The 11,703-nt window shown below is 37.7% G+C and overlaps 1 protein-coding gene across 6 annotated transcripts in view; it reads right to left on the bottom strand.

Moving 5' to 3' along the window:
* Positions 1 to 2,427: 2,427 nt before the first annotated feature.
* Positions 2,428 to 11,703, bottom strand: part of SYT1 (synaptotagmin 1) — a 599,708-nt gene continuing 590,432 nt past the window's right edge. For all 6 annotated transcript variants that reach the window (XM_045366611.2, XM_074007469.1, XM_015430622.3 and 3 more), the window contains 2 exons: positions 10,566 to 10,699; positions 2,428 to 5,515 (listed from right to left, as the gene is read on the bottom strand). In XM_045366611.2, the coding sequence (XP_045222546.1) occupies positions 5,309 to 5,515; positions 10,566 to 10,699 (341 nt within the window). In that variant the 3' untranslated portion in view covers positions 2,428 to 5,308. The remainder of the gene's footprint in view (positions 5,516 to 10,565; positions 10,700 to 11,703) is intronic.

The raw sequence follows: 11,703 nt of genomic DNA, 5'->3' as shown, positions 1-11,703 counted from the left end.
AAAGTGTTTGCAGCTGGGAACAGGTTTCCTAACGCACTGATCATTTGCTGGCTGTTCTCATTCCCGCCTTTATACTCTGCTGTATACTTGGGGTGGGATCAGAGTCCTTGCAGACTGTTTTTCCTAGAATCCCTTACCAGCTGGTTCTGCCAATGGGAAGCACTGGCTGTAGTGGAAGGGAGGAGAGGAGAAGAGATTTTCTTCCTGCCTTGAGCTTCTATCAGTTTCCTTCTACCAATAATGAGCAGACTGGATCAGGGTTTTCTGGCAGTTCCCTCACCTCCAGGGTGGACCAGCACCTAATACACTTTTGTGGTCCTAGAATCATGGAGTCTCCATGCAAACTTCTCCAAGATTCCAGTCCCTCCCTTCCAGTCCTGGGCTCCATGAATACTACATTCTCTATTTTCTTCTCCCAACCCTAGAGGTGCTATCTACTAATCTTTGAGTTACTTTATTTCTGCTTTGCTTTCTCAGCTCTCCCTATACAGCCAGTTTCCTATGTTACATTCTCTCCCTGAAATATGTGAGATGGTTTTGTTTTCCTGGCTAATAAATATCTTTAATATATTTGCATTAGACGTTCAAACCTTTTGGGAAAATGACATTGAAAAAGGATGAAGCAAGTTTTTTTTTTTTTTTGATAATTCATTAAGAAATATTCTTTAAATAGTTTTAGATCAAATTTCAAGAGCATTTTAAGAAACAGAATCCTCACCATTGAAAACCAAACGATTGTGATTGTTTAATGCTGATTTTTTTTAAAATTTCTAACCCGAGTTGTGCCTTAAGTTTCCTTTTATAAACTTAGATTTTTGAACCCTTTGCCAACAACTTCCTCACAGTATATAGTTATTAAGCGATCTTTCCCGTGGTTGTCTTAGCAGTTTGGGTTTAGTTCCTATTTTTATTTGGCCACGACTGATAGTACTGATTGAAGGAAGTGTGATGTAGCCAGCCCTCAAAGACTCCATCATGAATACACTTGTCAAGTGAGATAAATTTTGCAGAAGTCTTGCTCACTCCCTGACTTGGATGACTCCTGCCAGTTCCTCTAGTACTTCGCTTGCTGTATTATCCTCTCTAGAAAACTCTTTGATATCTCCTCCCCAAAGAATGTGTTGTGGGATAGGATCCCCAGGATACAGATTCTGAGATGAAGCTGTACAGGAAGGGGTTTTATTGGAGGGCGTGCTCTTAGGAGCAACACCTGCAAAGCAGTGAAGAAAACAGGGCAGAGAAAGAAGTTGAACTGCAGTGCAGTGGCAAAAGCAGTCTCCACTAACCCCTGGGGCTACGATTCTGAGATGGCAGTTCGGAGAGATACAGAATCAGCAGCCGATTGTGGGCTGCTCCCAGGGAGGGTGCATAAACTTAGGTGAGACAGCTTCCTTCTGTGGAGCACAGAGGAACACAGCTGTCAGCTATCAGCAAGCACTACTTCTAGCAGCTGCAACAAGAGTACCTCTCTGCTGAAGGGGGATCATGGTGATACACCATGGTATCCACTACGATTGAGCCAGTAAAAGTCCTCAGGGATAGGCCAGGCACAGTGGCTCACGCCTGTAATCCCAGCACTTTGGGAGGCTGAGATGGGTGGATCACGAGGTCAGGACATGGAGACCATCCTGGCCAACATGGTGAAACCCTGTCACTACTAAAACTACAAAAATTAGCTGGGCGTGGTGGCAGGCGCCTGTAATCCCAGCTTCTCGGGAGACTGAGGCAGGAGAATCACTTGAACCTGGGAGGCAGAGGTTGCTGTGAGCCAAGATCGCACCACGGCACTCCAGCCTGGCAACAAAGCGAGACTCTGTTAAAAAAAAAAAAAAAAAAAAAAAAAAAAATCCTCAGGGACCCAACACCCTTACTTTTAAGTGCAAATACAGTGCATTGGGATGGTGTATTTACATCAGCCTGAGACTGTGGGCTCCAGCATCCAGTACAGTAGGCACTTGATAAATGTTAAATTTAGTGGAGGAAAAATGTTTACTTCTTTCCCCTAGCAATTGCAGTAGGCATAGAATCTAGTGTATTATGCTGTCCTCTGAAACTGGGGTTAAAATAGTCTTGTTTTCAGTCCCATTCTGGAGAAGCTATGTGACTTGGGTTCTGGAGTGAAAACCCCGAAGGACACATGTTGGGCAAAGTGAAGAGCCTCAGAGTTTGCCAGATGAACTGATGACAAACAAGCATAGAGAAACACATGTTGAGAATGACACTGCCCAGGAACACCACGCGGTCATGGCCAAATGCTCCCGGGTGTTGTCGTCCCTCCAGCCATTCTGTATTTAGATGTGACTCAGACGCTGGCATTCAGTGCAGTTTTCTTTAGCTGTTGCTGCTTCCAGGAGTCCCCCAAAGTCAACAGGCCACTGGCTTACCACCAGAGTCAGGCAAGGAAAAGAGTGGGAAGGCAGCAACATCAACAGGAAATAAAACATTTTTATTGAATATCTGTGTAATATGTTAAGTCATTTTTAACAACAATCAGAAAACTACTGTGGAATTCACTACACAAAGTGAAACAAAATTTAAATCACCTCGTCAAAAATGAAGGTAAAATACAGCTGAAGTAGTTGGCTCGCAGGCCACGAGCCATATGGCAGAAGAAAACACCCCAACATTTCTACAAGATACAGGGAAAACCCACACATAGAAACACTCAAGCAGGCAGTAAATATACACAAAGGCAACTAGGATCTTTCTAGAGCATCGGATTCTAATACTTTACACAGCTTTGTCAGAAGGGTACATGTGGCTTATTTGAGGATGAATCTTGGTCATAAAGCAGGTTCCATCACTGACTTGTGAAAGATGGCATAGTACCAACTAATTCTATGGTGACAATCCCATTTCTGGCAGTGTTGCAAGAGAATGCATTAGTAGTACTTTAATGCAAGAAATAATGTATATTCAGCAGCTTGAACCTGCTTGTTTTAAAGTGTGGTTTCATTGTGTACAACTTAAAGCTGAATACAGTGAAATTAAATGTTTTTTGTGGTATTTAAATATTTTTTAAAAGCCAGTCAACTCCCTCTCTTTGGTAGGGTTTGGCCCTTTAAATTGGAAAGAGTCTTGTTTGAATTTTCTGTTCAAACCGTTATTTAATTTCACATTCTGACTTGTGTGTATTTTCTATTGCCTATGTGTTTAAAGAAGTATGGACCATCAGCAGACGGTGATGTTATTTTCCTTTTATACTTTATGTCTGTGCCAATTGTAAAGCGTTTGCTGTGTCTGGCCTAAAAGGCAAAAGTGCCCCTTCTTTGATAAGGAAACAGTAACGACAGGAATTCCAGTTTTATTGGGAAACAGCCAACCCCATGTTCAAAGCCTACCATCAGCCCTTTTTGAATTCTCTTTAGTTTTTGAAAAGACATGGTGTGATATCATGAAGACTGAACATGAGGCCAATGCTTAGTTTTCCTCCATTTTGTTTTGGTATTTGTGAAGACAAACTTTCATTTCACAGCATCGTTACTGTCTGTGGCCTGGGAATTAAAATGGGTCACAGAAGTGAATGGGAGAAAAGGCTAGATGCAGCGTGAGATAATAGGCTGCCCTTCCACTAAGTGGTTGTCTACCATAGTGGGGAAAAATATGGAATATTGCACAGTGCTTGACAAAATGCTGTGTTCCACCCCATTCTATGTATCTTCCTTGTCCTATGCATAGCTTTTCAGTTCTGGATTGGTCCTTTGTAATGAGAACTGTTTGTGCTACACACACCTTGGGCAGTGCAGTAGAAGGGAATGGCAGTATTGTTACAATATCACTACGGAATAAATTGAGTGCTATCCACTGAGGAAACTACGGGTCTAAGCACACACGGCAGTCACAGTGTTACACAGAGCAGTCCTTTAAGACTCTTATGGAATGACTAGTAGCTTCATAATAGTGCCATTTACTACATAATAACATTGAAAACGTTTAAAAACTCCTCCTAAATCAAGCATCTAGTATACCTAAGAGGTTGCTTCAGTTTTCTAGAACTTGTTCTTGGTTTGTTTCACCTTTTTTTAAAGGACAAATTAAAACTTATTTAAGTAAAAAGAGCATATAAAAAGATCACTAGCTGTCTGTTTTGGCTTAATTGAAGTGCATTCAGAACTATGGCTAATTGTTGTTGGTTTTTTTTTTTTTTTTTTCATCTTTTGATGGGATTACAATACTGTCTGTTTACCACAAAGTAATTTTGTGTAATAAGCACAGATTGCTGTGTTAAAAATATCCTGCATTCCTTCTAATCTGGTTTTATATAATAAAATATTTTGTTACAAACTCTAATGTGCAAACCTTTTGGAATTACGATAGGTGTGAAATCTGGAACAGAATTCACAGGATGCACATTTTGTATAAAGGTGATAACGGAGAGCTACTTTTTTCTTTTTAAATAGTCAGGCAATAGTTCATAAATGTTAACTTATCCCCTTAGCTTCTTCTCCCCCAACCCCAAACAAATGTGTGCACACCACACACACACACACACACACACACACACACACACACACGGAACACCTTGTTGTTATTCTACAAGGAGTAATATGAAATCATTGACTCCTGTTCAGTTGCTTCCTCAAATGTAAGAGTGAAGCCATTATTTTAGCTTTGTAAATATGTACAGACAGATGCTATTCTGGTTTGTGGCTATGCTTCCTTGAGGTCAGCCTGGATGCTGCTGCTCAGATCATGCTATTTTGCCTGTGAAGGAATTCTACAAAATTGGATTCACCCACCAAGTATGTGGTGTAAGTTTATCTTGGTTCTCAAATGATTGAATAGAAAGCTCAGGTTTAAGTTGTCCTTTAAGATGTCAGTTTAACTCTACTAGTGCCTTACGAGTTGATATTTTTGCTGGAATGCAGACGATACTATATTACCATATAATATATTATCAGCTCTCCTATATCTCAGTCAATTTACATAGTTTAAAATAGAACATCTTATTAAAAACATCTAGATATACACAGATTAGGAAACACAACATACAAATACACAAACTAGAAATAAATCTTTAGCATACTGGTATATACAACAGTGTGATACAATAAATAATTTCAGTCATGCTCTATCTACACATCATATTGCTTAAAAGAAGAGTAGATTTGGAGGGCAGTGGTATGATGAAGGACTTAGGGGCTCTCTACATTTAAATCTGTGCAAATTAAAACAGGATTCGAAGTACCACTGAATTGTGTTAAGAATGCATGGCTGGAAAAATGAAAGGACCCATATTACTGAGGTATTTACAGATACTGGCTAAAGAGCACTATATGGGCAAATGCAGAAAGGCTTCTTCTTTCCTTTACTTCTTGACGGCCAGCATGGCATCGACTTCCTCCTCTACCTGCAGGGTGTGCCACTGGGCAATAGGTCGCCTGGGGTTGGCCAGCATATCTGACCAGTGTCGCAGCTCCGCGCCGGTGCTGTTGTAGCCCACAAAGACTTTGCCGATGGCATCGTTCTTGCCAATCTTGTCATAGTCCAAAACAGTTACCACCACCTGCACTTTCTGAAAGAAGACATGAAACGAATATGAATCATCTAGCTCTAGAGACAAGGCCCGACTATAAAGCTTCCTTGAGCACTAAAGAATTGGAAATAAAAGAATCAGTCTCCAAGCACTAGGATGAGGATGAAAATGACTTGAATGTAGAAACTTGAGTCCAAATTTCCTTTTTCCATTACTATATCATAATTGTCACCATCATCATCTTACTACTCAAACGTTAATTTTTGTTATATATGTTGCACTGTCTTTTACATGAATGAACTCAGTTACTTCTCATAATAGATCCTATTAATATTGCCGTTATACGGATAAGGATGCCTGAAGCTCTGAGAAGTTAGATAACCTGTCTGAGGTTGTTTAAGGAAGGAGTTGTTTGGTTTTCAGAGCCTATGCTGTAAACCTCCGTGCCATGGGGTCTGTGTCAACTTGTGCTAACCTCTAAATTCATTTGCTTCAATTGTCTCATCAGTGAAAGTTCTAGCATTGGTGTTCAGGCCACTCTATTTGATTACAATTCCCAAAGCAACCATGTGCAATAATCCAATTTCAAGGGGGGGACAGCATGTTACAAAAAAATTAATGTAGAATTTCAACTAATCGTATGACTGTGAGCATAAAACATGACATTATAGTGAAAGTCTTTAAAAACTACTAATAAAGATTTTTTTTCTCATCCATATATTCTCTTAGTAAACATTTACTGAGTAACTACTATGTATCTGGCATTGATAGCAAATGTAAATATCATTTTAGGCTACATAGGATTTACTTCAATGATTCCATCAGATTTTGAAAGTTTATTTGATAACTTCCTTTTCTGAATGATTAAACTGATGAAAGCAAACCTGTACTATTATGGTATAAAAGATATACTTTTTAAAAGCACATTTCATTTCTACTTTCTGAGTAATTAATTTACTTAGCAGAATATGTGATGGTTTCAATCTAACAGCTGAGTGTAAGGATAAGAGTTTAAAATAAATGGAATATATAACATTTATTGCCAGAGTTAAAAGTAGCAGAAAATATAATTATAAAAGCTAGGGCCAGATGAAGAGCCAGCTGAGTTAGAGCCCTTTAGTGGACTTTATATGCTGAAGACTGATTTATTATATTAATGAAATGAGAAATGTCATTGATACACAGCTTCAGAACAGAGAAAGCACTCACTTCTGAAAGTGGAATTTAGAATGTAAAATGCAACACATTGGCAATAAAAGAGACAAACTTCCCTGGGAGTGATTCCATTGTTAAAGGAATTAACTATCCACTGGGTAGTTTCTGGAAGCAAGAAGAGGGCTATATTGATTCTTAGAACTTGTCCTAAGCAAACTTATCAGGAAGCAATCATATTGTAATGAATGGGGCGGGGCACATGATACACAAAGGCAACAGAAGTTTTTAGAGTTTGATTATTCCACTTAGGAACGCATTGATTAGTAGCATTCAAGACAAAATATCCTTGTGAAGCCTTTGGATTAATGTTTCCAGCTGCATATGTAGTTTATTTCTACATTTGGGGGAGGAAGTCTGACATTTTCACATGCATTTAGAAATTCGCGTATTTTGCTTCTTTCATAATACATTTCATAGGGATAGAGAAAGACAGAAGAACAGGCAGATTGTCTTATAACCTCAGGATAAGGGAAACTTAAACCCCTATTTTAGCATGTGAAATACTCAATTATTTTTTTCTAGGAAAAGGTAAAGACTAGAAAAGTTGCCACCTATAAAAAAAGGAAAAAAAAGGAACAAACTGACTCAAGGAGTACAGAAAGAGGGATACAGCCAAAGGAATGCTCATTGTTTCCATGTCTAATGTACTCTGTATTGGGCTTAGTTTCTGTCTGTCCTGACAAAATGTTATTGCCTCTGAAATGCTGCCCCAGAAATCTAACCTATGTGTTATTTCTCATGTGCTTCACTTTCGATATATTTGCATTTTCTGCAGTTTGTAGTTGAAAAGGATATTTATTTTAAAGGCATAGAATTGTAGCTCAATGGGAGTTTTCATCTCAGTGCCTTGCTTTATACTATTTAGTGAAATTAAAAAAATTAAATGCCAGGAGGTGTTAGTTTCCATAGGAATAAGGTCTTAGAACTTTGAGTTCACTGAAGAAATATTGCAAATAAACTGTTGGAAGAAATTGATGTTTTGAGGGTTTGTGAGTGAGTCCAAAGCAAGGGGCCCACTGGTTCAGGCTAGCGAACAAGTTATTGGGAAGAGGGAACCGGTGTTCTCTGCATTTACTTATATAACAGATGTTGAAAATAAATAAGTATGTATAATTTTGACACCATGGGAAAATTTATATGATAAATGTTATATTTAAAGCTATTAACCAATATGAAGATGGTAGAGTTATTGGTTATTTTTGGTAATTTAAGACGCCCTATACTACACAGTAGCTACCAGCCACATCTAGCTGTATCCATTTAAATTTAAATACATGGAAGTTAAATAACTTTCCTTGGTCAAATTAGTGACTGAGGTACTCATTTGCCACCTGTGGCTACCATATTATTGGACAGCATGGATGACAGAATATTTCAATCGTCATAAAATTCTATTAGACAGCACTGATTTGTATACTGATTTAATCTTATGGTTAGATCCATTTTCTAATAAAATGCTAACTTGAAAAAGAAAGGACATTAGCATGTGAATAATAATGATGATGATGATAGGACCGTTTACTGTGTGTTCCTATGTATTGGGCGCTGTTCCAAGTGCTTTTATTGCATAATCTCACTTTGACAAGGACTCTTATCATTCCTACTTTATAGATAAAGAAACTCTAAGCCTTAGTTTTTTTACATATAAAATTGGGATAATAACAATAGTACTTTTCTCACAAAGTTCTTCTAAGGATGAAATAAGATTACATACATAAAGTGGTTAACTTGGACCTAGGCATTTTTTTTAATATATATATATGTCTTTGGATTAATGTTTCTATGAAGAAAGCTAATATAATAGCTATACTTATTTTATATATGTATATATTATATAGCTATACTTATATATATAAAATACATATTTTATATATATATAAAATAAGGTAGCTATATTAGTTTTCTTCATGGAATAAAGCTGTGATTCATTCATAAGATACTGTCTTCTAAGAATAGATTAAAGGTAAATGAAGACACAACTGGGCCTATTAAGGGTGGTATGGCACTATTCACAATAGCCAACATATGGAATTAACCTAGGTGTCCAACAACAGATGAATGGATAAATAAAATGTGGTACTTATACACAATGGACTATGATTCGGCCATAAAAAAGAATGAATCCTGTCATTTGTGGCAGTGGATGAAACTGGCAGACACTATGTTAAGTGAAATAAGCCAGGAACATAAAGTTAAACACTGTATGTTCTTACTCATGTGGAAGCTAAAGAAAAGTTGATATCATAGAATTAAAAGGTAGAACAAAGGATACTAAAGACTGGGAACAGGAAGATAGGGAGAGATTTGTTTAAGGATACAAAATCACAGCTACATAGGAGGAATGAGTTCTAGTGTTCTGTACCACTATAGGATGGCTATAGTTAACAATAACATATGATATAATTTCAAATAGCTACAAGTAGGATATTGAATGTTCCCAAACCAAATGATAAATGTTTGAGATGATAAATATGCTAACTACTCTGATTTGATTACAATACATTATATATATGAAAACATTACTATGTGCCCCATGAATATGTACAACTACTATTTGGCAATTAAAATAAATAAAATAAAATACTAAAGAATATTTGTTATTGCGGACCTTTAGAAGGTTCTTCGTTGTAGGTTTGATGTCTGCTCTTTGTTTCTCCTTCAAGTTATGGGCAAACTTTTACATCACTGAAAATATACACCTGTGCCAATTATTGAATAAAATGTAATAACAGTGTTGTTTCATGCAGTTTGACTCTATGATGCCCATTAAAGATTTGCGAGAAATGGCCCAAAATTATTGGATATGAACTTTAGATTCTTTTTTTTTTTTTTTTTTTTGAGACGGAGTCTCGCTCTGTCGCCCGGGCTGGAGTGCAGTGGCGCGATATCGGCTCACGGCTCACTGCAAGCTCCGCCTCCCGGGTTCACGCCATTCTCCTGCCTCAGCCTCCCGAGTAGCTGGGACTACAGGCGCCCGCCACCACGCCCAGCTAGTTTTTTGTATTTTTTAGTAGAGACGGGGTTTCACCGGGTTAGCCAGGATGGTCTCGATCTCCTGACCTCATGATCCGCCCGTCTCGGCCTCACAAAGTGCTGGGATTACAGGCTTGAGCCACCGCGCCCTGCGGAACTTTAGATTCTTATAGGCTAACTATGGAGATGGGGTGAGAAAATGTAAATATTTTTAAAAACCCCTAAATGATAAGGTTGCATGTTATCATTGTGGCTACAGGTAGCAACTTAATTTGAACATGTTAACTACAAGGACATTTAATAGAATATTTCCCATCATAATTATTGTCTGGCAAATTAAGTCTCCATTTTTACTAAAATGGCCATCCATTCCAACTCAGACACAGGAAGCTGAATTTAAATAATTGAAAATACAACTTTAGCCTAATTTTTCTATTGTTAATCATCTTTTAATAAAGACTCAATATGCGGCATATTTAGCATCAACCAAAAATATTTCTCTTGTCACTATTTTTTGCTCTAAAGATCTGATGAGGAGACTTATTTATGGTCTGGGAGTAAACAGTGAAAGCTCATGTTTTTCTCTGGGCTTTTTAACTTTTATAGATGCACTTTTTGAGTGAGCAGAATTATTCTGTTGATTTTCTTTTTCCTACTTGCTTTTCCTCTTTTTCCGCTCAACACAGTGCCAGCTGTTTTGGGCTGATGAGTCAGCACATCCTGCGCTGTATATTTTATCCTATCCTTCTTGATGTAGCTCAAGCATCAAATGTGCATGGGAGAAAGAATGGCAGTTCTAATGAAGGCATGTGCGCTGGTAACTTACAAGGTCTGTGTGTATAATTTATGTGGTCTGAAGGAATGAAATTGAGTGGGAAGACAAAATTATGTTTGACATTACCTGGATTTGTTCAAAAGGTACTTCAAAGCTGAATGACTCATTGTAGTAGGGGTTAAGTGTGTTCTTTTTAATTGTTGTCTTTTTCTTCTTCAGCCTCTTACCATTCTGCATCAGGTGAATCTTCACATAAGGATCTGAATGAAAAACAGGAAAGAAACTTTAGGAGATCAGAGACACATATTTTAGATTATAATTTAGCTTATAAAAGAACTAAGTATTTCCCATGGGTAAATAATTACATAGCATGTATTTAGTATTTTTTAAATTCAGTAACTTTTTATTGAAATATTTTAAGTAACCTATGGGGCATGCTTTTTGCATGACAGCTCAATATTTATAGTTTGATTTAGAAGATGAGAGTAGCGGTATGCTGGTAAACCAGCTCTTTGGGGAAGAAAAAAGTCTTAACATGTAGCATTTTCCTATGTCTATGGTATTTATATATATACTCCAACCGAGGCCAATGTCAAGCCACTAAGCTTAACAATTGGCTTGCAAAATCCCTGAAAATTTAACAGTTCACTCTTGTGAGCTGGCGAAGGGCTTGCCTGCAGCACAACACTGTATGGGAATAAAACTCTTAACAGAGAGAGGACAAAAGAACCATTTTATTCATTCATTTATTAATTTACTCAATCAATATTAGTTGAATACCTATGATGTGATAGGCACTGTTAGGCCCTAGGAATATAGCCTCAACACAACGGACTATCCCTGTCTTCACAATGAAGCTTCAGACTGTGGGGAAAAATAGACTAAGTTTATATAGAAACAAAAGACATGAAATTACAAGTTGACAAGAGTGCTCTGTAAGAAAAGAGCCTAGTAGAAATAATATAGGAAATACCAAGGATGATATGGTGAGTAGTAAAGTAGATAGGGAATTTAGGTTTTAGTTGGCTCTGGTAAGGCATCTGTGGAAGTAACATTTAAGCTGAGATGTGAAGGTTGAAGGGTAAGATCAGGCCAACTGAGCCTAAATACTCCTAGGTAGAGAAGAACTTCAAGTGTTTGAGGAAAAGAGAAGAGACTGGTACATACTGAAGCAATGGGAAAAGGAGCATAAAGATCCCCTGAGCAGTTTCCCTAAAGCCTCATTAGGCAAAGATTAATAAGTCACTGCAGGGGCAAGACAATT

The sequence above is a fragment of the Macaca fascicularis genome, chromosome 11 (genome assembly GCF_037993035.2).
Source record: "Macaca fascicularis isolate 582-1 chromosome 11, T2T-MFA8v1.1".
In the NCBI taxonomy this organism is placed as follows: Eukaryota; Metazoa; Chordata; class Mammalia; order Primates; family Cercopithecidae; genus Macaca; species Macaca fascicularis.
The sequence above is the reverse complement of the archived record's forward strand: the minus strand, read 5'-3'. Positions and strand labels throughout refer to the sequence as shown.